The 23,178-nt window shown below is 43.0% G+C and overlaps 1 protein-coding gene across 4 annotated transcripts in view; it reads left to right on the forward strand.

Annotated features, from left to right (window-relative positions):
• Window positions 1-6,337, forward strand: part of LOC144672302 (regulation of nuclear pre-mRNA domain-containing protein 2-like) — a 67,649-nt gene extending 61,312 nt beyond the window's left edge. For all 4 annotated transcript variants that reach the window (XM_078534159.1, XM_078534163.1, XM_078534161.1 and 1 more), the window contains one exon: window positions 2,002-6,337. In XM_078534159.1, the coding sequence (XP_078390285.1) occupies window positions 2,002-5,039 (3,038 nt within the window). In that variant the 3' untranslated portion in view covers window positions 5,040-6,337. The remainder of the gene's footprint in view (window positions 1-2,001) is intronic.
• Window positions 6,338-23,178: the final 16,841 nt, after the last annotated feature.

Below are 23,178 nucleotides of genomic sequence, written 5' to 3' on the forward strand. Positions count from 1 at the left end.
TGGTGCCACACTCGGTCAAATGCGGCCTTGATGTCAAGGGTAGTCACTCTCACCTCACCTCGGGAGTTCAGCTCTTTTGTCCATGTTTGAACCAAGGCTGTAACGAGGTCAGGAGCTGAGTGGCCCTGGTGGAACCCAAAGTGGGCTTCAGTGAGCAAGTTATTACTAAGCAAGTGCTGCTTGATAGCACTGCTGATGACCCCCTCCATCACTTTACTGATGATTGAGAGTAGATTGAAGGGGCGGTAATTGGCTGGGTTGGATTTGTCCTGCTTTTTGTGTACAGGACATACCTGGGCAATTTTCCATAGAGCCGGGTAGATGCCAGTGTTGTAGCTGTACTGGAACAGCTTGGCTAGGAGCACAGCAAGTTCCTGGAGCACAAGTCCGCAGTACTATTGCCAAAACATTGTCAGGGCCCCATAGCCTTTGCACTATCCAGTGCCTTCAGCCATTTCTTGATATCACATGGAGTGAATTGAATTGGCTGAAGACTGGCATCTGTGATGCTGGGGCCTCCGGAGGAGGCCAAGATGGATCATCCACTCGGCACTTCTGGCTGAAGATTGTAGCGAATGCTTCAGTCTTATATTTTGCACTGATGTGCTGGACTCCCCCGTCATTGAGGATGAGGATATTTGTGGAGTCTCCTCCTCCAGTTAGTCGTTTAATTGTCCACCACCATTCACAACTGGATGTGGCAGGACTGCAGAGCTTAGATCTGATCTGTTGGTTGTGGGATCGCTTAGCTCTGTCTGTCCTTTGCTACATGCTGTTTGGCATGCAGGTAGCCCTGTGTTGTGTTGGAACTGCAGGTCCAGGCTACTTGGGACTGCTTTAGATTCTCTTCTGACTGGTTATGGTGCCTGTTGTCAACCATCCACTAGATCACACAGTTCAGGTGAAATCTTTTAAATCCTACTGAAGAATAACAGCAATATTGGGCTCCGTTTGTGCAAGTGAGCTTCCTCAGCATATATAGAGTTGTTGTTTGTTGGAGTCTGCAGCACATCCGCTCACCCGTGCCTCCTTCAAATCCCACAAAAGCTTTGCACATACTTACCTCTGAAACTTCCTCCAGTCCTACATCATAATTCTATTGCCTCCAGCCTTAGACTTTGTTGCCTCCTATCTTCCACCCTCCATAAACTTGAGCTCTTCCATAACCCACACCAAATTCCGTTCGTCCATCACTCCTGAGCCCATTGACGTAGATTGGCTCCTAGACCACCAATCCCTCAAATTTTACCTTCTCGTCCTTATACTAAAACTACTCCATGGCTTTGTCATTCCCCACCTTAGCAACCGCTTCTGACTCTACAACCATTTGAGAACTCTGCACTCCTCCAATTCTGGCCACTTGTATATCCCTGACAACCCTCGTCCAACCATTGGCTGGCTTGGCCCTGACTCTGGAATTTCCTCCCAAAACCCCTTTGCCTCACCAGCTTTCTCTCTCCTGATTTAAATCACTCCTTAAAACCTACCCCTTTGACCCAGCTTTTGCTTACTTGAGCTAATATCACCCCCTTTGACATGTCACTTTTTTTAGTTAATCTGCTCCTGTGAAGCGCCTTGGACATTTTGCTATGTTGAAGACGCTATATAAATGTACACCTCACTCTTTTGACTCTAAGTATAAAGCCTTCTGCTTTTTCATTCCTCCGACTGATGGCACAATCGTCAAAGTTTCCAAAACGTTCTGACATCTCTTTCCACCTTCAAAGCCTCCAAGTACCGTCCCAAACCCGCCTCAGAATCTAGCCCCACTGCTTTTATGAAGAACTTTGGGTATTTATGCTATGGTAGAGTTACTGTATAATCACATTGTTAAGATGAACACCAAGAAAAAAGTAACAAAGGGCAATTAAAGGTGTAATTTTTTAAAACCGAGCTTTAACCTATTGCTTACTTGCTTTGGAGTAGAATGAAATTAGTCTGTGTGTCTACAAAAAAATGTACTGAAATATTTTTTTTTCTTTTCCTCTCCCCTGATAATAGGTCTCTCGTCGTTGCTTCAGAGTGTGACAGGAAACACTTCTGTCCCATCCAGCAGTGCCACTCCAAACACTCCTACCCGAGCAGTGACGAATGTCACCAGTCCAGTAGACAAAAGTGTTCCCATTATTAATGCCAGCACTCAGTCTCTGATCCAAGGGCTTATTGGTTGCTCTCCAAATTCACCTGCATCAGAAGTTTCCTCTGGTTCTTCAGTGAACTCAGCCCCAGTAAACCATAGTCCTGCTCTATCCAATACAAGCCTGAAGGCTCCAGCCAACACTACAGTGCACGAAAGCTCCCTTCGTGGTACCACCTCCGGATCAAGGGGAAGCTTGATCAGTCAGAAGTCATCCACTGAGGCAGTCACAGCCGAAGCCGAGGCAGAGCCGTCTTCCCCATCAAGTTTGGAGTTGAAAATCCACAACTTTCTGAAAGTTAATCCAGGCTTTAAGGCGTTAGATCTTAATATCCCTCTTCTGAGCAACTTGGGCTCCAGTGACTCTAAGAGTCTCTTGCAGCCATCAGAAGGAAATCGTAATCCCAGCAGTACCATACTCGACAACCAGGATGGCACGCCAGTCAGAGACGAGCGAGGTGGAACTCCGACCCAGGATGAAATAATGGACAAACCAGCAACCCCAGGCACTATTGATCCAATGTCCTTACTGTCTAAGCTAATCAGTCCACCCTCCTCTTCAACCAGCAGCACAATCTCCCCACCACTTTCACTCCCACAAAACAGAGATTCTAGTTACTCAGAGATTTCCAATACAGTGCCTTCTTACCAAAGCAATGCTTCATATAACCGTGGAAGGAGTCCATTTCCTTCCTCTTTCAAACCCTCAGAGATGTGGGAGGAATCTTCTCCCCACAGAGATTCCCCTCAAGAACAATTTTATTCGGGTGAATCCTGCACTGATTTTGACTACGCTGGACCACCACCTTCGGTGAAGCAGCCCCCAAAATCTATTCTCAAATCAAATAAACCAGCAGACCAGATACAGAGTCCTAATGAATACCAGTCTATTTCCACCAGTTACAGTCGTCTGAAGTCTGTGTTCTCCAAGCCCATGAAATCCATCCTTAAAAAGCAGGAAGCGTATGGCAGTAGGTCAAGTAGTAGCAGAGGGTATGGAGATGATGATCAGGGAGTTGAGCATGAGAACCTGCCTTCACCTGGTCAAAACAATCAGTTCTTCCCAGAGTCTAATAACATCATATTACAGCCCTCCTTCTCAGATTTGTCTCGCACAGGGTCACTTCAGAAAGCATTTTCTGACACTCTATGTTCTGCTCCTTCCCGCCAGCCTTCCTCTTCACAAAGTGTTAGCTCTTTTAGCCGCACGTCTGTTGCCAACATTGAAAAAGCTGTATCACTAGGCTCTCCTGTCTCTGCCACTTCAACCATCGAGTTTAAAAACATGTTAAAAAATGCCTCCCGTAGACCTACTGATGACAAGCCTTTAGAAAGCCCCATTAGTCCTGCTCCAACAGGAGGCTTGAGCGAGAAAGGGAACCTACCAGTTTTTGGACAATCTGGGATTGTGGAGAATGTGGATGAAGAGCAGCATTGTATAGAGACTCGTATATCTACATCTGATTTATCTGAGAGCATAGAGGAAAAAGGAGCCCCCATTGAGACACTAGGTTCCAGTACCCCGTCGGCTGGGAGACTGATGTTTGGGGAGCCCATTCAGACCCTGGACTCCAGCCGAGGGTCAGGCAGAGGCAATATGAGTCATGGGAGAGGGGGCTCCAGGAGTAGTTGGTTTGACCAGAGTGAAAGCATTTCAGACTTTGAAGATGATTCCTCCTCTATTGATGTTTCTGAGATGACTCAAGGTGTTCCTCCCAGTTTTAGAAGCCAGTTCGAAGAGCATAGACTCCAGTTCCCAGACACTTCAAACAGCTTTAGATCCAACAGCTTTAACACCCCTTTTGAACGGCAGACTCAACAGATTGGACTTCCTCCTGGTTCGCTGCACGATCATATTGGGCCACCCCCTGTTCCAACCCGAGACCACATTGGACACCCACCTGGTCCTCCTCCAGATCATGTACACGCCCCATGTCCCCCACAAGATCACATTGGACCTCCTCCTGTTCCCTTGCGGGACATTGGACTGCCACCTGTGCCCCCAAGAGATCACATGAGTCTACCCCCAGGTCCACCGCCTGTTTCTCATGATCATTTAGGGCCTCCTGGTCCACCACAGGAGCATGTGGGTGTCTCATCAGGATCCCTGAGAGACCATGGTTCATTCTCTGGTCCTCCTCAGGACCATAGTGGTCCACCTCCTGGTTCTACCCATGAGCAAATTGGGCCACCACGAGATCATGTTGGACCACCTCCTGGAACCTCCGTTGACCACATTGGACCACCCTCTGGACCTCCGCCTGACCGCTTTGGTCCTGCTCTACCACCTGGCCCTCCTCCAAGAGATCATCTAGGTCCCCCACCCCTGGATCACCTTGGACCTCCTCCTGGCCCCCCTGTGCCACCTCCTGGTCCCCCTCCACGGGACCACCTTGTCCCACCTCCTGGGCCACCTCCAATTCCCCCTCCTGGTCCACCACCTGGTCCTCCTCCTCGGGATGTTCTTGGGCCACCACCGGGCACCCTTCCACAAGACCACCTTGTCCCACCTCCCGGCCCTCCTCCAAGGGATCCGCATGTCCCACCTCCTGGCCCCCCTCCACAGGATGTTCTTGGTCCATTACCTGGATCTCCAAGAGACCTCCTTGGCCCATTAGCTGGACCCCCAAGAGAGCTCCTTGGCTTACTCCCATGCCCTCCAAGAGACTTTCTTGGCTTAACTAATAGGCCTCCAATGCAAAGGTCTCCAAGGGATTACTATGGGCAGCCCTTTACACCCCAACGAGACTACAATAATCCTGGTAGGTTCTTCCAGAGAGACTTCAGAGGGTCCTTCAGGCCTCGAGAATCTTTTCAAAGTGGAAAACGACCTGGCCTGCCATTTGGAAACCCCCCTTATTCCACCGCTCCTAAACGACCGTACATGCCTCCTCGGTACTGAAAAGGAAAAGAGCTGCAGACAAAAGTGAATGTTGTATTGGAGATTATGTGAAACTCTTACTTCATCTCTGACCCTCTCTCACCGAGCAACTCTGTGGTCATAGCAGCGAAGGTTCGGCGTGGTGCTTTTAGGTCATCGACATGTCTTTTGTGTCCTTGTCTGTTCTCCCTCCTAGCTTGTCTCCCGTTCTTCCACCTGCCCTCCCCAAAGCTGACCTGCTGTGCTAGGTCAAACGTATACGTAAGGGTAACCTTTCACTACAGTGTCATTACAAACTACTGCACAATAAGCTTACAGCAAAAGAGCTTTGAAACTTCAGTGATGCATAGAAATCTTTCTTGGAGCTAGAGAACCATTTACTTTTGCAGAAAGTAAAACTTTTATAACGATGCAAAAATTGTCATAAATACAGTCTTAAGATGCTGTAGCTTCTCTCCAGACCCTTTGTTATTTTGTTTTGTTGTTTTTAATTACAGTTTTACTTTTTGTACCAGTTGTGGAGGAAAAAATGAGGTTAAATGCAAATGTCTCTGTCGTCATTGAAAGTTTTTGCGAAGATGCCCCCTAATAGTCAAGTTTCAGTGCCAGACTTTGAAAAACCTGACATCACATTGTTTCAGAGTTAGTGTGATGAACGCCACTTGTACAGGGTTGCATGTTGCTTGCGTCGGATGACTTCAGTAAGGCAAGTGTGGCCGGGGAGGTGTTAAGTTTACAATCCATTTCCTGCAAATTGGGAGATTGTCCCTTGTGCCAAAAGCTCTTTTTTTTTAATCCCGCGAAGACGTGCCGCTTCAGCCACTTTGCTGAATATTGGGACTAGTCCTTGCGTAAATTGTGTGATGCTTTGATGTAGCTTTTCAAAAAAGTGTGTAATCTTCCCCCTTTTCTCCCACACCATTTTAATTTTTTCTCCACAGCAGCAACCTCAGCCACTAGGATGGAGCGTCTTCCCCTTGGCAATTCCACTGCTGCTCGATAAGATGCCAAGGAGAGGGCAGGCAAGCTTTTGGTGGAATCAGAAGCGCACTGTCCTGGTTGTCCTTCCCAGAAGTGGGAATGGTGGAAGATGCTCCATCTAATAACCTGGCTGACAACCTCATGAGACTCCAAGCAATGAAGGAAAGAAGATTAAAAACATAGTGGGCAGGACTGGAACCTGTGGACTGTGCCGTGGGCACAGTTTTAACCTGTTATGCTACCAGGCCTCAATGAGATTTGTAGTGTTTCTAATGACAGTGTAGTAAAAATTTGGTTTGTTTCATTTAGCCTACAAAAAAAAAGGTAACTCTTTGGAATAAATGTTCCTTGGGCATATTACAAGCCTTTTATAATAGACTGACCAACTAATGATATACTACGAGGCCACATAAAATTAATTTTGTTCAGCTTGTTAAAAGTTGATTATTTCTGTCCCAAGGCTGCTGATCAGCTGTTAAGCTACCTAGTGTGCTTCTGATTGCCTTTTTCTGTGACTTGTTCTGTACCAGTCACTGTTTTGTCAAACTGACGTGCTTGACCTGGAGGAGCACCTTGCTGACTAACATTTGTTCTCTTTATATATTTAAAGAAATAGAGGGGAAGGGAGGAATGGGATAGGGGGGTGGGGTGGGGGAGTAGGGGAGGGAGAAACAACATCAAGCAGTGACTGGAACAGCTTTGTAAAACAGTGTCTTTTATGACCGGTCTGTTTCAGAGCTCATTTTTGCTTAATTGAAGGTGACTTTGAAGAATTAGAATGAATCGAGGTGGATACAGTGTAACCAGACTTGGTTCCATACAGTCCAGTTCATTCTGATACTGAAGACTGAATCGCTGTGTTAGTAACTGAGTTTTGAATTTTTTGAAAAATATATCAATACATGGATATGCACACACACACACACACACACTTGCAAACACACTCTTACTCTATGGTTACTCCCAGATGAATTGTACAATGTTGTATGTAGCAAGAACGAAGAAAAAAAAACCTTTTTTTGTTTCCTGAATTAAAAAGTGAAGATCAAGTTCTCCATTTATTTTTCTGAAGAGTTTGTAAGCATTTAGCAATTTTTATTAATTCTACACGATAGATGTAAAATTTGGATGCAGTGTGAAGTTTAAGCTGTGAAGATTCCTTTCAAGTTGCGCTACTGGAGCTAAGTTGTACAACTGTGCTGATCTTATCACCACTTCTCGATAATGCTGTTTTTTTTTTCACGTGAATGTAACTTCACTGGAGGGAAAGGGTAACTTTATAGACCCAGTGGTTTCCAAACAGAAAACTATACTTCTGTAAATATGTCGTCTAGTTAACACATTTAGATTGAGATGTCTTCACTATCTGTGTTGGAAACAGTCAAACTGAGTGAAAGTTTTGCTTGCTTTTAGAGAGAAAACTGAAATGCTTTTGAAAATGATCTGTAATTACTTTAATAAATAAAAAACTAGTCTACTTTTTTTTGAGATGAATAAGGATTCAGCATTTTGCCGCAAGTAATGAACCTTGAACACTACTAAAGTGGGAAGGGTCTGGTGAAATCTATTTTCTGAAGACTTGTATAAATTTGCTTTTGTCTGCATTTGGCTCAATGTTGTAGAGTTCTTTTCTTACCTAATGTACAGATACATATTAAAACTGACGTGTCAGGCAACCTGGTACATCTTAAAGCAAAGTCCTAATCCAAGGTTTGTGAAGCTGATTTGCAGCCTTGACTTGAATTTGAAGATACCAGCCTTTTTTGGGCAAGTCGGTCATTTCTTGACCAAGTCTCACTAGCTGCTCCTCCCACGTGACGGTACGACGTACAGTCTGTTGTTGAGGAAGGTGAAGCAAAATGCATATGCCCCAGTTGGCCATATGTTGTCGAACATGTGCAGCACTGGCCACCGATTTGTGGAGCAAAACATATAGCTTAGATGCTCAGCTGGAACTGCCCTTCAGCTAGACGGAATAAGCTTAGAAACATGAAACAGCAGAAAAGAGTCTTAAATATTAAAAAAAAGGTCAAGCGATTCTAAGCACCATCGTGGTTGTTTTTCGAACCGTTTTATGGAGTTGTGGCCATAGATTTGAATCGTTACTGTCGTGTCACCAGTCACATCATATGTTTTTTGGGATCTTTGGAAGTTCTCAACTGAGCTGGTGCCCTGCCTCAGGCGGGGAAAATGGCTGACCTATGTTTAGCCTGGTAGCAAGTACACTGCGCAGAGTGTGGTGTAGTATAATCATTGTGATGAAGCCTGAGACCACAACAGATTTTCTGCATAGGAACATCCTTTTGCTCATATGTCTCCTACCACTGAAAACAATCACTTAAGACTGAGAAGGGTGGTGGTAACCAGATGACAGAAGTTTGGGTAACCAGGGCAGTTATAGGTTATTTCTAGTTGTGATTCCCATTGGGTCTAAATCAGTAGTGTTTTACTGACAGCGTTTTCATCCTGCTGTAAGGTATTGCACACACTCAGCTGCTTCAAATAATACACACCCTGCCACTATGAATTTTGGCAAGGAAAAACAGCTACACGGAACAAAACTTTACCATTTGCCTTTTGTGGTTGGTTTTCTTGCAGAAATGGAGAAGAAACTTACGAATACTTAACTCTGACTAATGTTTTTCTAAAGAGCCAACATGAAGCTGTAATTGAGAAGGGATCAGTTTGGCATTTCCCTTCAAAGTCTTTAGATGTAATATGTAGAATTTGACTGGCAAATTAAAAATGCTCACAAACCATAATTATTTTCTCCGAAATGTGATGTGCTATCTGTTTCTGCTGACAAAGGGTTGGGGTTCGACTTGTGTTGGCATTCTTTTCCAACCTAGCACCGAGACCCTCCCTGCATAAAGTCTTCTGTAGGTACTTGTTACCTTGCTGATGGATGTCTGTGCACATTTTAACAAGACAGAAGGCTCCCTGCAACTTTGCATAGTTGTGCCTACTGTCCCATATTTGGCACTCTGGTGTGAAACTTTTATTTTTCCCAGCCCTGAAGTTTTACTTCCTAATTTTGGGTGAAAATTCCGTCATCAATTCCTACAAGATGTAATCAATGACCGGTCAGCAATGTCTGGACGTTTTGCTGGTAATCTGGTGCCAACTCATCCAATTGCAGAGTGTGGGTCTCCATTTTGTAAATGTTTTGTACAACTGCCTGCCTAGTTATTCAACTTTACTGAATTTGGCTTTGGGATCAGTGTCAATGGGAAACCAGTGACAATGTGGATATGCAGTCCCCATCATCCATAGGTTGACTGGACATTATGTTTCAAAGTGTTCCCCCCCCACCCTCCCACCTCTGAGAACAAATGTCTTCACTTTCAATTATAAACTTGGGATACCTGCTTCTTTTACATGTTTCTGACCCAGCCTCTCATTTTGATTATAACATGAATTGCCCATGTCTAGGAGGCTGTCATTTGGAACATCTCCAAACCTTCAATGTTTTCATGACTCATAATGAAGACCTTGTACTGAATGGATTTGTTTCAGGCTGTCCCAAGAAACCAATTTGATCCTGTTTCATTGATGAGCTGTTTGCTCTTCCTATCAATCATGCTACTTCAAATTGGGGGTGTAGTGGCATGATATCTTGCAAAATATTGCTAGTTACCTACTTACCTCTATGATCTTATAAGAGATTCATTGTCTACGTTATATTCTGAGAATATAGGTTAACCGGTCCATATTGGAGGAATGCACTAATTCTGAACTTCAGGTCACTTATGATGCCTTTGATAATAGGTCTTAGTATTTCAATCATTTTGGATGCACGTTGTCCAGGCTTGTTTGATATTTGGTGAAGGAAGATTGAAAAGCATTTTGAGATTGTTTGGATCTTTCATCTTGGCTGTGGTTATTCACCAACAGTGTGGAATACCGGAGTTATGAGTTCACTTTATTTTTGTGAAGTAACCTCTTCTGGCTGAACTTCATAAAGAGCCATCAAGAGGCTCAGAAAACTGGTAGATCAATTGATCAGAACTTTGGCCTCAAGTTTTTATTAAGGACTGTATGCAAATATTTTATCATTCTTTTGGGTGGTAGATTCACCCACTTTCTTTCTGAAGATCCTTTTGATATCCAAATTGATGTTCTTTTGCCTACCATTTGAAAAGATCCTGGAAGTAGGGTGAGCATTCAAAATCAACACGACAGCCAAGATTTGTTGGGGGAATGGAAAGTTTGCATGAATTATTCCTAAATCTTAAAACATCACAAAGTTAAACTTCCTCTTTACACGAAATTGAAAATTCATAGTCCTTCTCCAGGCAATTGTTTTTCTATAAAACAGAACTGATCTACTTTCAGGAGCAATAGAATATATGCATTGAGAAATGATTGCTCCTCCCAAGCTTCCTTACTAAAGATTGACAAGGGCTTGTCTTAAGACCCTTGCATAAACTTGCCTGCACAGGCAAATTCATGACCAATATGAGTTTCACCAAAACAACAGATGGAGTTCACCTAAATGTTACTTTTTACAATAAAATACAGCCATACCAACATGCAAGGGAATAGAAAATTAAAAATGTGGCTGCATTGTAATTTGAGAAGCCCAGAAGAGTTCCTGCAACTTAACAGTCGAAGGAGTTCTTTGGATTGATATTTGTGGCTTAAACATTCACAGGAACATAAGACCCAGGAGAAGGCTATTCGGCCCTTCAAGCAATCAAGATCTTGTTGGGCCTTTAACTCATCTTTTTGTGTTTACTCCTACTTGTGTAGCTTTTACCAAGAGAATGAAGGAATCTTTTGGAGCCTTTGAAACCTAACCTACTTGGCAGATGTTTGATCTGTTTGCCCAGAGCCTCATAATGTCAGGAAGAGTGCCTGTAGGAGTATTCCTTTTTCTGTTAGAGGGATATTCCAGCAGCAGTTCATAATCTTGTACATTTCAATCTTATATGTATCATTAGCACACCGTTAGCCTTTACAAAGATGTATTGGTGATTTGTGTTTCCGGCCAACTTAAAATTGGCAGACAAGTCCTACCAATGCTGTTCAATGGTAATGCTAGCTTGCAAAGCCAATGATCCATGAATTATGGGAGAATGGTGAATGCTCTTGGACCCTGCAGCAAAATAATGAGCAGAAACCTCTGTGTGGGCATGGAAAGTTGGCCTTCTACCTTAATTAAGATATTCAATTTCTTACAAGGATGAGAACAGCTAAATCTGTTTTCACTTTTGCTGCTATTATATCCATTTATGGCCATCAGTTAAATCCATCTTTTGAAGGTGGGCCCTAGCCTTAAAACTGTTTTGAATTAGCAATGAATTACTACATTAAGTTTGTTATTAAAAAGGCATTTTCCTGCCAGATGGAATGGTGAACTGTGCAGTTGATTTAGTTTTCTTACTCCCCACCCCAAATTTGACATAATGTTTCAGAAGCTGGTTGTCCTTATCCTACCACTTCTTATCCACCTTAAGTTGCCACCCAATGCTTGCAGACTTAATATGTACCAATCTTGACTATAAATTATACTCCTTGGATGGACTGAAATGTTCTCCAGAGTCCAGTGATGAGTAAGAAAGACTGCAGGAGGTACTTCTTTCTCTCAGAGCTTTACAACTACAATAGCCCATAATGTTTACTTGCACATTCAATCCTTGTAATAAAGCTGTTTGTTTAGATAATAGAACAAAAGAATTCTCATCACCTAGCCAGTTTTATTTGCTTCTTCTGTAAGGCAGGGCACCAGAATCACTAAACAATGGCTCCCAAAATTGAGTTGTGGAAAAGTTATTTTACTAAATTTCTGGTCTATTCTGAATTAAGAATTACTGGAGTAATCTGCCCACTGATGACTATGTTTCCATTAGAGCAAATGCAAAAGACAACTATGTTGTTTTGCATGTCGTCTGCCAAGGCAGGGCATATTCAAATTAAAAGCTTTGGAACTGGTTACAGCTATGTGTAACTTCCTTTCTACAACCCATTTACTTCCTCTAATTTCTTTTTTAAAATGCTTTCAATTCAATCAATGCTGCTTGATTTATTGCACGCAGATATTGGTGTTGAGTGTGATTATATTGCTCTAACTCTGAAGAAGCGTCAATTACCCAACCTTCCGAGTTTCCTTATTTTCCCCAATTCATCTTTGTATGCCATATGTTCCCAGTTGTTACGCCAACTCTTTTTCTGAAGAGGGTTGTTGAAGGTGGGATTTGTATTGCGACTGATGTGGAGGTGTTCTGCAATTTCTAGAGAGCCGCTGGAGGCCAAGTTAAAGTCAGAACTGCTTGTGTGGAACATTGATCTGTTAAACTTTTAACAGGTTTTTAAAACCATGACACCGAAACCTTAATGAGGTGGATCCGACCATTCTGTCTATCATGCAGGCCCAATTAGTTGAATTAAATATATCCATCTTCTTCTTCTTAGGCTGTCCCTTGGGTCAAGGATCGCTTGCTTCCATACTAAAAATGAGTTCTCAGGTGACTGAAGAGTCCAATGCACGACCTACAGTCTCTGTCACAGGTGGTGGTAGGGGGATCGGTTGGGTGGGGTGCCTGGGTTGCTACGCACTCCTTCCACTGTCGACGCTTGGCTTCAGCTAGCCCTTGGCTATGAGACTTGAGGTTTTCAGCTCCTTTCCAAATGCTTTTCCTCCATTTTGGGCGTTCTTGGGCCAGGGATTCCCAGATGTCGGTGGGGATGTTGCACTTTTTCAAGGAAGCTTTGAGGGTGTCCTTGGAGCATTTCCTCTGCCCTCCTGAGGCTCGGTTGCCGTGTCGGAGCTCCGAGTAGAGTGCCTGTTTCGGGAGTCTTGTGTCAGGCATGCAGACGATGTGGCACGGCCAGTGGAGCTGATCAAGCGTGGTCAATGCTTCGATGCTAGGGATGTTGGCGAGAACACTGACGTTGGTCCACCTATCCTGCCGATGGATTTGCAGGATCTTGCGGAGGCAGCGCTGGTGGTACTTCTCCAGGGTATAGTCATAAAGACTTACACAATCTTCTTCATTCATGGTAGCTGTAGGCGATCATCACAATTGTTCAAAAACCATGCAGGCTACCCAACTTTGTTACATATAGCTTGGACTAAGTTTCAAAAAGAGTAAAAAGGACTGAGTAAATGGTGATGGCAGAGGGTTTGAGTCCTATTTTTCCTGTTCACTGCCGAATTAGAACAATCAGATTAAAATTAAAGTGCCGAAGTCACTTTCAGGGTCTGTCTGCTCCCTTTTCATTTTTCCTTCTGTGGAATTACTATGCCATACACCTTACCAGTCAAAAGCACAGGGAAACCTGTTTGCAAGCCTCTAACCCAATGACATTCTTGCTACCAGTCATGAGAAGATTTGGGTAACGTTTCCATCATTCTCTTCCTTCGCTACATCGAAAATTCCAAGCTGGATCACTGACCCTTTTCTTTGCATTAGAGCTCTAACATGCGTCTGTTCCTCATAGCTAACGTTGAAGCTTGTAGCATCCATTTGTGCATTCAGCAGCAGTTGATGTCCTTCCTATGGTGCAAGAGGATCAGTGGCCAATGCCGTTACCTCAGGCTTTTTGATCAATAATGTAAAATATTTGTTTTATGACTGCTTATTGGTATTTTGGCAGAGTATATTGGCATACCATGGTGCGCAGTATTGTGCCATTGATTTCCAGAATGGTCAGCTGTGGTTCTCAGTCACAGAATCAGAAACCCTGGTGTTTTCTAGCAGGGAGGAGATACTCGGGATATGGTAGCATTGCTTTGTGAACTTACTGATGATTCCACCAACACCTGGAAATGTACTTCATGTATTAACTGCAGGATTGTACATGATGACTGGGGGGAGGAAAACCACTTTAATGAATGAAATATTGCTTACCATATTTTAAGTATTAATGAGATTGTAAATGCCCAAGGCAGTTTGAAATTAATTTGGGAGCCATGGACAATTCATTGGAAACCCATTAGGCTGAAGATTTAAATTTGCCAATTAAAGTATTCTTCAGTATGCTAGTCAGATGGAAGATTAATATCTGTGTTGTCGAATATGCTGCTATGAAGTTTCAGCCCAATTAATTGTGTGACTCGAAAATTGATTGGGGAGAAAGGGAGAAATTTTTAGTCACCAGATGGTGTTGGGAGAAAGCGCGCAGAAGCTGGAAATGTAGTTAGCTGTCTCTTATGTGATGAGAGGCTTACTACTGCTTCAGACCAACTAATAACCAGGTATGGTGAGGGAAACTGGAACACTTAAAGGATATTTTCAGTGGTTTATATTTTGATAAATTATTGCATTAAAACATTTTAAATGGCTATTCTGAGAATGAATGGGTGTCAGTAAATTCAAAGCCAGGATTAAGATTTTCTCTAGTGGTGTGTTCAATATACTGTAAACAGAATAGGAACATTTCCTATGTTTGCTACTTCTCTGAAGTTGTCTAGAAAATCTACTCAATAGTAATTGGAGGAAGTTTCCATTGTTTACTAAGAAAAATACAGGAGCAATTAACTACTGATTGTTTTCCAAATGTATGCTGCTATTAGTAAATAGAAACAGCTCAAAAAGAAAACAATTAAATAATTTTTCATGAATGTCCTACCTGCTAAAAAAAAATGTTTTCTTTTTAAGAAACACATAAGGGCTATATTGTTACCCTCACCCCTCCAGAGAATCACATTCTACAGGAAAGGTGCTACTAAGCTGTGCCTGAACAACAGTATGCGCTTAGAAACAGAGGTCTGGGGAGACCCCATTGTATGCATGTGTTTCTTATGTGCAAATACTCAATTTCCTAGATTGGAGATTAAACAGACAGGGAGCTAAACCAAGATAATTTTTTTTTCAACTTGGTTGAGAAAAGCTTCATTCTTGCCCTTTCCTCACCACCACTACATCCCGCCCCCGCCCTCACCACCACCACATCCCGCCCCCACCACCACCACATCCAGCTTCCACCCCCCACCACCAAGTCTTTCATTTTTGTATTTCTAAGTCTCATTTTGTTATCTTTCTAATATATTTTCATTTTCTTTCTTCCTCTAACTCACCATTTTATCTTTCTCTCCCCCTTTCATTCCCACCCCGCCCAAAATGTTTCATGCCATGCACTGTTAGTACCTGTGGCCGATCTGCTGACGGACATCTGGATTTAAGTGAGCACTAAAAACCCAGAGATGACCTGATTTAATTGCCCCCTTTCCTATCAACTGTGTGCACTTTGCCTTGCCTCTGGTCAGCAGGGCTGAGAATTGAGACCACAGAAAGTGAGATGTGGGCAAACACAAAACAACATATTTGGTGCAGTGTGTTTCTGTTCAAGAACCTGTGCTTCCTAAGAGAGTCAATTTTAACTTGAGGAGGACCAAAAAATGAGAATTTCTCCTGACCTGTGGAATGATTATGTTCCCAGCAACTTTGGAAGCAATATGTTAACGACACCTCAAACCAGTCCACTATCCCTTTCAGGTAATGTCCACTTGGCTAATTTATTGCCCTGCATTTTATAGGCCTTATCATGTTGCAGATTAATTTAAAGTGAGTTTGTAACATGCAGGAACACCAGCAAATATCTAATGACCCTCAGCATTGGCCAAAGATACCCACAGACCTCCAATTGCTGTCACATGACCACTGACTATCACTGGGAATGAGGGGAGAGGGTAAGTGGCTCAAATATAACTACTGTAAATCAGGTAATTTTCACAAGCTATCTTAAAGAACCATTTGTTGCTTTAATTCTGCGCCTGGTCACTTGCATGCAATTTTGCAATAAATTCAACTTAAACATTCAGTTTAATTTGATAAAGGTGCAGGCTACATGGGGAAATAACCTGATTTGCAATTTAACATGCAAAGGGAACTTTGGAACTATTTTTTTCAGTTTTGAATCTGCAGCCCCAAACCAACATGGGACAGCACATGTGGCTAGAACAAAAGCAAAATACTGTGGATGCTGGAGATCTGAAATAAAAACAGGAAGCGGTGGAAAAGCTCAGCCGGTCTGGCAGTTTCTGCGAAGAACAGAAACAGAGTGAACATTTCGAGTCCAATATGACTCTTTGAAGTTTTCTCCTCCACACAGATGCTGCCAGACCCGCTGAGATTTTCCTCCACTTTCTGTTTTTATTTCACATGTGGCTAGAATCCAGTGTTATCCGATAAATCTAGCATATTTTATTTGGAATAGGGATCAGAACGGTACCTGGCAAGGAACAATTTGGCAATAAACTTTTATGTGTGTGTATGTATATGATGTATTTGTAAATTATAATGGTTGGTCATTAGCTGAAATTTAACCTTGTGGTTCCAACATTGCAAATGACTTGATTAAGTCTTGGGTGCTTTATTTTATAAAATTCTTGGGATATGAGCAACACCAGCATGGCTACGTTTATTACCTATCCAAGTTTTTCCAAGGGCATTCGGAATTAGCCACATGTTGGCCAGCTATTGATGAACCAGCTGGGCTTTTACCACAACCCCAGCCGCTTTCATGTTTACTTTTCTGGGACAAACCGGGTTTAAACAATTCAAAAAGCAGAATACTGCGGATGCTGGAAATCTGAAACTGAAACAGAAAATGCTGGGAATACTCAGCAGGCCAGGCAACATCTGTGGAGAGGGAGAAACAGAGTTAACGTTTTGGGTCGCTGACCTTTCATCAGGAACTGGGAGAAGCTAGAGATGCTGCCTGACCTGAGTTTTTCCAGCATTATTTAACAAATTCAATGTTGTAATGTTGGGATCTAAACACACAACTTCTGTACATTTCTTGTTCTGTATCATAAAAGCTACACTACTGAACCTGAGCTTTGAGATTTTATTACAGCCTTTCAATGCTCTTTACTGTGTATATAATTTTAATTATATGTCCTGTGGTCTCAATTAAAGGGATAGCGATGTTAATGGCAGCTCCAGAAAGAACTGAAATTTACATTGGCTGCAAAGCTGTTTGATATTATCATTGAGTGTTGCTGAAAAAGATGTAATTAACTTTTTTTTTCCAGTTCTAAAGCAAACCTAAAGCGCTTTGACGTATGTTCAGAATTTGGAATTATAATTTTGATAAAGGAATCCTGTTGCTGGTCAGAATTTGGAGGGGGGGGAGAAATATGAACCTTTGATATTTAGTAATAGATAAGTCAATGAGTTACTCTGAGGACTGGGACACTTTCTTAAATTGCATGTCCTACGTAGCAGTCACTACTGTATTGTCTATAGTATTGCAAATGTTTACTTTCCTAAAAGATAGTTGGAAGTAGCAGAACACAATTTGAACATATCAGTGTTAATGTTGGATCAAAGTAGCTCTGTGCTCACATTGAAATAAAATTTATTTTTATATGTATGTGGATAAAGGATGTGTGTCTATATTCAATGTAGCAACTGCTTTAATTTGTCTGCATATTTTGCTGAAAATTATGCTGCTTTTTCTCTGCCAACGGGAGGAAATTAGAAACCTCGTGATTTTGTGTCAATTGCCATGCTGCTTGTTTGTTTGCTAGTATCTGACATGTGCAAATCTAAACGTTCTCCTTGGTATCTAAGAGCAGCATGAATGCCAAAGGATGTTAACCTCATCATAGAATGAGACAGGACACTCATCAGCTCTTTGAAAGAGCGATTTAATTCATCCCACCCTCCCTGCTCTTTCTCCCCAGAGCTCTGAAAATTGTTCCCTTTCACCTACCTGTCCCATTTCCTTTGAAGGTTTTCTTTTCTCTTTATTCTTTCATGGGTTATGGGCGTCGCTGGCAAGGCCAGCATTTGTTGCCCATCCCTAATTTCCCTTGAACTGAGTGGCCTTGCCCGGCCATTTCAGGGGGCAGCTAAGGGGCAACCACATGGCTGTGGGTCTGGAGTCACATGTAAGCCAGACCGGGTAAGGACGGCAGATTTCCCTCCCTAAAGAACATCGGTGAACCAGATGGGTTTTTACGACAATTAGATGATAGCTGTCGTGGTCATCATTACTAAGATTAGCTTTCAATTCCAGATTTTATTCGTTGGATTTAAATTCCACCAGTTGCCAGGGTGGGATTTGAACCCTTGTCCCCAGAGCTAGTCCCCAGCAAGCAGTCAGAAAGATCCCAGGTAAGGTGGCAGTGTTACTTTTGTGGGAACGTAGAGGAATTATGTACTTGGGGGATGGGGGAGTTTATATATAAATACACTCAGACTTTGTTAGACTTCTGCTTGCAAAATTATCTAAACAAAGAGAAATGTGTTTATTTAAGATTCTTCAAATGTGTAAAATATTATCTTTTTATGCCTAACAAATTGCTTTTGTTCCCTCCTGTGTTTGCAACTGGAGTAGTTATTGTTTGAGGATTCTCATTTCCCAAGCCTTAATTTTGCCGATGACTGCAGTGTTTTGCGGTGCTCTCTGAGAATGGGTAAGTTGCTGTTATTTCTTTTCAAGACCTTAAAAAAAAGTTTGCCACCTCCCCTCTCCTGAAAGCACTGATTTTCCTTAAGGTGTGGTGCGACAAACTGTCCAAATAAACAGAATTTTAACGAAAAAAAAATATTCTTGGGATGTGGGCGCCACTGGCGAGGCTGGCACTTGTTGCCCACCCCCTGGTTGCCCTTGAGAAGATGGGGGTGAGCCACCACCCTCAAACCGCCACAGTCCCCGTGGTGAAGCGACTTCAACAGTGCTGTTAAGTAGGGAATTCCAGTATTTTGACACAGCAACAATGAAGGAACGGTTAATATGTGTCCCGAGTAGGGGCGGAGCGTGCGTACGAGAAAGTTGGGAAGTGATGATTTTCCCATGAGCTTCTAGTTGGAGGTCGAGGGTTTGGGAGCCATCCCCAAATGTCTCAGCTTTTTTTTTTATTCTTTCGCAGGACGTAGGCATCACTGGCTAGGCCAGCATTTATTGCCCATCCCTAATTGCCCCTTGAGAAAGCTGCCTTCTTGAACCGCAGCAGTCCACGTGGTGCAGGTACACCCACAGTGCTGTTAGGGAGGGAGTTCCAGGATTTTGTCCCAGCGACAGTGAAGGAAAGGCCAGTGTATTAGCAAAGACAGAGAGTCCCGAAGGTTGCGTTGCCTACGTGGTGCCAAGATTAAGGACATCTCTTCTGGGCTGAAGCGGAACTTGGAGTGGGAGGGGAAGGATCCAGTTGTCGTGGTCCACGTAGGTACAACGACATAGGTAGGACTAGGAAAAAGGTTCTGCTGAGGGACTACGAGCAGCTCGGGGCTAAATTAAAAAGTAGAACCACAAAGGTATTAATCTCCGGATTACTACCTGAGCCACGTGCAAATTGGCACAGGGTACATAAAATTAGAGAGGTAAACGTGTGGCTCAAAGATTGGTGTGGGAGAAACAGGTTCCGATTCATGGGGCACTGGCACCAGTACTGGGGAAGGAGAGAGCTGTTCCGTTGGGACGGGCTTCATTTGAACCATGCTGGGACCAGTGTCCTGGCGAATCATATAACTAGGGTTGAAGATGGGGCTTTAAACTAATTAGTTAGGGGGAGAGAGCAGAGGTGCAGGGTACTGAAGAGGCGAATGATAATTAAAGTGTGACAGGAAGGGGCAGAAAATATAAGCAGAAGAGTGCAGCAGAAATTAGAACCAGAATGAGTAATAACGGTAAAAAGTGAAAGCTTAAGGCTCATTTTCTGAATGCACGCAGCGTTTGTAACAAGATAGATGAGTTGACGGCACAAATAGAAATAAATGAATATGACTTGATAGCTATTACAGTGATGTTGTAGGGTGACCAAGATTGGGAACTCAATATTCAAGGGTATTCAACATTGCAGAAAAATAGGCAAAAAGGAAAAGGAGGTGGGGTAGCTTTGTTAATAAAGGAAGGCATCAGTGCAATGGTGAGTAGTGATATAGGTGCAACAGATTGTGATGTGGAATCAGTTTGAGTGGAAATAAAGAATAACAAGGGGAAGAAGTCATGAGTGGGAGCTGTCTATAGGCCCCCAAAGAGTTGCCTCACTGTAGGGCAGAGTATAAATCGGGAAATAATGGGGGCAGTCAAGAAGGGCGCTACAATTGTCATGGGTGATTTCAATCTGCATATTGACTGGACAAATCAGATTGGCGGGAGTAACACGGAAGATGAATTTGTCGAGTGCATCAGGGATTTTCTTAAAGCAATACAGTGCAGAACCTAACCGGGAACAGGCTATTTTAGGTCTAATGTGTAATAATGTAGGGTTAATAAGAGACCTCGTAGTTAAAGATCCTCTAGGTGGTAGCGATCACAATATGGTAGAATTTCAAATTCGAGGGCGAGGATCTCAAACCAGTGCCCTCAACTTAAGTAAGAGCAATTACAGAGGTATGAAGAAAGAATTGTCTAAAGCGGGCTGGGAAAATAGACTAAGGGGAAAGTCAGTGGATGAGCAGTGGCAGACATTTAAGCAGATATTTCATAACGCTCAGCAAAAATTTATCCTGGTCAAAAAGAAGGACTCGATGAGAAGGATGAACCACCTGTGGTCAACAAAGGTGGTCAAGGAGAGTATCCAATCAAAAACTAAGGCGTACAAAGCGGCGAAAACCAGTGGTAGTCCAGAGGATTGGGAATTTTTTAGGAACCAGCAGTGGATGACTGAAAAGCTAATAAAGAGGGAGAAAATTGATTATGAAAATAAATTGGCAAGAAATATAAAAACAAACAGCAAGAGCTTCTACAGGTATATAAAAAGAGAGAGAGTAGCCAAAGTGACCGTGGGACACATGGAGGATGCGACTGGAGAATTGATAATGGGAAATGGCAGATAATTTAAACCAATATTTTGCGTCTGTCTTCATTAAGGATGCTATAAACATTCCAAAGATATCAGAGAAACAAGGAGCTAATGGGAAGAAAGCTCTTGTAACCGTCTCTTTCACGAGGGACAAAGTATTTGAGAAACTAATGGGACTAAAGGCAGACATGTCACCAGGACCTGATGACCTGCATCCAAGGGTTTAAAGGAATTGGCTGCAGAGATTGCGGAGGCATTGGTCGAAATATTCCAGAACTCATTGGATTCCGGGAGGATCCCAGCGGTTGGAAAACTGCTAATGTGACACCCCTGTTCAAGAAGGGAGAGAGACAAAAAGCAGGAAACTATAGGCCAGTCAGCCTAATATCTGTCATTGGGAAAAAGCTAGAGTCCATTATTAAGGAAGAAATAGCAGGACATTTAGAAAAGCTTAACACAGTCAAACAGAGTCAACATGGTTTTGTGAAAGGGAAATCATGTTTGACAAATTTGCTAGACTTCTTTGAGAGTATAACAAGCAGAGTTGATAAAGGGGAACTGGTAGATGTAGTATATTTGGATTTCCAGATGGCATTCGATAAGGTGCCACATAAAAGGTTATTGCACAAGATGATTGCTCATGGTATTGGGGGTAATGTATTAGCATGGATTGAGGATTGGTTAACACACAAAAGACAGAGTCGGGATTAATGGGTCTTTTTCAGGTTGGAAAGACGTAACTAGTGGAGTGCCACAAAGATCAGTCCTAGGGCCTCAATTATTTACTATCTATATTAATGACTTGGAGGAGGGGGCAGACTGTAATGTATCCAAACCTGCTGGCGATACAAAATTAGGTGGGAGGGCGTGTTGTGATGAGAACATAAGGAATCTGCAAGGGGATATAGACAGGTTGGGTGAGTGGGCAAAAACTTGCAGATGGAGTTTAATGTAGGAAAGTGTGAGGTCATGCACTTTAGTAGGAAAAATCAAAAGGCAGACTATTATTTAAATGGAGAGAGACTCCAAAAAAGTGCAGCACAGAGGGATCTGGGTGTTCTTATACATGAAACACAAAAGGTTAGCATGCAGGCGCAGCAAGTAATTAAGAAAGCAAATGGAATTTTGGTCTGTATTGCTAGGAGGTTGGAGTTTAAAAATAGGGAAGTCTTGTTACAACTGTACAGGGTGTTGGTGAGGCCACACCTGGAGTACTGTGTACAGTTTTGGTCCCCATATTTAAGAAAGGATATGCAGGCATTGGAGGCAGTTCAAAAGAGATTCACTAGGCTGATTCCTGGGATGAAGGGGTTGACTTATCAAGAACAGCTAAACAGGTTAGGCCTTTTCATTAGCGTTTAGAAGAATGAGGGGTGATCTTATTGAAATGTACAAGATTCTGAGGGGGCTTGAAAGGGTAGATGTCGAGAAGATGTTTCCACTCGTGGGGGAATCTTGAACTAGGGGACATAGTTACAGAATAAGGGGACACTCATTTAAAACTGAGATGCGAAGGAACTTCTCAGAGAATAGTGAATGTCTGGAATTTTCTACCTCAGAGAGTTGTGGAGGTTAGATTATTGAAAGTATTTAAAGAAGAGGTAGATAGATTTTTGAAATATCGGGGAGTTGAGGGCTATGAGGAGTTGCCACAAAAGAGGAGCTGAGGCCTGGGGCAGATCAGCCATGATCTTATTGAATGGCGGGGCAGGCCTGAGGGGCCGAATGGCCTACTCCTGCCCCTGTTTCTCATGTTCAAGCCAGGGTGTGTGTGGCTTGGAGGGGAACTTCCCATGCTCCACTGACCTTGTCCTACTAGGTGATAGAGATCATGAGTTGGAAGGTGCTGTTGAAGGAGCCTTGGTGAATTGCTGATGTGCATCTTGCCACTTGAGCGACGCTGTTGGAAAGAGTGGATGTTTAAGGTGGTGGATGGGTATTGGCTGATAGGTATTACGCTAAATATGGAACTCAGCTATGCTTGGATAATTGCTAAGTTTAATCCCTGGGTGGTGCCAAATTACCTGACAGTGTGATAACCTGCCTCATCGCCCCCTGGATTGGGGAGAGGTGTGAACAACTAGGGTTCCATTGCTTGTGCAAGTCCCACTGCCATTCGTCTATGCATGCTGTTTGGCTAGGACTTTAGAGGTACTGGAGAGCTCATGGAGAGAAACCCAGAGTCGAAACCTTCAGGAGAGGGAGGGACAAAATTGGAGGGTGGAGCCGATTACACATTCTAATAGAGTCCAAGTTCGGTCAGGGAGAAAGAGAGGGATTTATATGTTTCTTGAGTAGAATGGACTTTTCACTCTTCCAATCTCAAGAGAATACGAGGTAGTCTAATTGAAAAGGATTAAAATTCTTAGGCTTAACAGAGTGAATGATTTCCCCTGGTTGGAGAGTGAGAAGTAGGGGTCACAGTCTCAGGATGAGAGGTTGCCATTTAGGCCTAAAGCAAGGAAAGATTTCTTCAGC

The sequence above is a fragment of the Cetorhinus maximus genome, chromosome 36 (genome assembly GCF_964194155.1).
Source record: "Cetorhinus maximus chromosome 36, sCetMax3.hap1.1, whole genome shotgun sequence".
In the NCBI taxonomy this organism is placed as follows: domain Eukaryota; kingdom Metazoa; phylum Chordata; class Chondrichthyes; order Lamniformes; family Cetorhinidae; genus Cetorhinus; species Cetorhinus maximus.